The sequence below is a fragment of the Rattus norvegicus genome, chromosome 11 (assembly GCF_036323735.1).
Source record: "Rattus norvegicus strain BN/NHsdMcwi chromosome 11, GRCr8, whole genome shotgun sequence".
NCBI classification, from domain to species: domain Eukaryota; kingdom Metazoa; phylum Chordata; class Mammalia; order Rodentia; family Muridae; genus Rattus; species Rattus norvegicus.
Window position 1 is genome coordinate 41554136 of NC_086029.1, and position 1914 is coordinate 41556049.

A 1914-nucleotide genomic window follows, 5' to 3' on the forward strand; every position below is an offset into this window, starting at 1 on the left:
TGGTGTCACAATTTTAACAAGAGTAATCAGTTCTCTGGTGTCTTTAGCTAAGCAGGAGCTGCATGAACAAACTCGAAGTGCTCAGGAATAGCTGCACCAAGAAGAAAAGAATGCCTTGAAACCTGGTGAAATCAATGCGACACCCTTAGCCCTCTGTAGGTCAAGCCTCATAGTTATCATGATCAATGCTAATTAAGGCATTCCACATTTTTCTTATTCGTAAACCAAATAGCTGACAAACAAACAAACAAACAAAAAATGACACAACAAAGGAGAGATTTATTTGGCTCAGGATTTGAGGATCTATCTCACCACAGTTGGGAAGGCATTGAGGTAGAGGCGGCTTTGTCACAGCAGCAGTTATGTGAGGCTGATGCTCACATCTCGATGGTCCAGGCAAATAGACAGAACAATCTGGATGAGCTGTAAACCCCAAAGGCTCGCTCCCTCTCCGCCCCTTCTTCCTGTTCAATCCCACCCTGTAAAGGTTCCACAAACTTCCAAAATCATACCCTCAGCTTCAGGCCATATAATGAACAGAGGAGCCCCTGTTGTTCCTTTTTATATTCAAGCCACAATCCATTATTTGTAAATGAAAACATTAAACACATAGTTTTGCAACAGAAACAAGAGTTTATTAAGATAAAATCAATTGATTTTGTAACTTTGGGAGAAGTGAAACTTTATCAATTTTATGAACAATGGGAATGAATTTTTCATCAGTCTTGCAGTTTGACAGAATTTCAAAATTAAGGGTTGGAAAGGAAAAAGATAATGAAGAAAAGTTCAAGAGTTCTGAAGGATAAAATGAAAAGACAATTTTACTGCAGAATCTGCATTCAGTATGGGGCAAGGGAGACTCAACAGATTAGTCAACAGAAGCCAGATGTATAGAATGGCTGGTAACAAGGATAGAAATCCCTACAAGGGAATGAAAGTGGGGTGCAGACAGCAGATCTGTAATATCTGGTAGGAAAGCTATAGACTCCACAATTCAGGGATCCGAACCCACTAGATCCACAGCCAACTGGGTAGCAGATTCTAGATCCATAACCCAGGGAACTGCAGCTTCTGGACCCAAAGCTCAGCGAGCCAGCATATGTCCCCTGGCAGGGACTGCAGGGTGTGTAGCTCCTGGGGTAGTAGCAGGGCTTCTGACAGGGGCTGGACACCACAGAGGACCTCTGGCAGCTGGTGGGCTCGACGCAGGTCTCCTGGCAGCCACTGTTCAGAGAGGATCCAAGCTGACAGGTGCTGGGAGAGCAGCTGGTAGTGGTGTAGACCAGGTTGCTGGGGTAGGAAGAGGCAAGGCAGGATCCTGAGGAGGGCAGGCAGCTCCTAAGGGAGCGGGAGGAGAAATTTCCAGAGCAGCAGCTGTAGGCCATGGTGAGAGGAGATGAGAGTTCAGCTGGATCTAAGAGGGAGATTGTGAGTTTGAATGTCACCTTGTGGAGAGCTGGGTTTATATAGTCGCAGAAGAAGGTGTGGTACCCAACAGTCTCATACTTGATGCATTTGTGTGCTTCCTGGTTTACAAATGTGTAACTCGGTAATCTCTGTAATTGTAGTTGCATTTGAATAGTTTTCTACACAGTATATTTATGAGTGTTGTAACAAAGGCCAAAGAGCTACTCCTATCTACAAAATGCTATGACTATTTTATATTAACGCCTGCCCCCTCCTAGTTGTGGAAGCCCTTTCCACTCTCTACTCTATACTGCTTGCATGGGCTTGATTGAACATTTCTGCTTCTGCTGGTGAAGAGCTCTCTAAAACTTGAGAAGGAGATAGTGTTAATTATCTGGTTGCTGGTATTTTCACATGGATGGAAGTATTCATAGGAATGGTCCATCTTGTCAACCTCCATTGCCATTCTGCCAAATCCCCTTATTGTAATTTCATTCAGTGATAAGA

At 43.9% G+C, this 1914-nt stretch overlaps 1 protein-coding gene across 1 annotated transcript; it reads right to left on the reverse strand.

Moving 5' to 3' along the window:
* Window positions 1-613: 613 nt before the first annotated feature.
* On the reverse strand, window positions 614-1385 carry LOC100363236 (keratin associated protein 13-like). Its single transcript, XM_003751020.5, has one exon. The coding sequence runs from the start codon at window positions 1383-1385 to the stop codon at window positions 873-875; it is 513 nt and encodes a 170-aa protein (XP_003751068.2). The 3' UTR covers window positions 614-872.
* Between the last annotated feature and the right edge of the window lie 529 nt (window positions 1386-1914).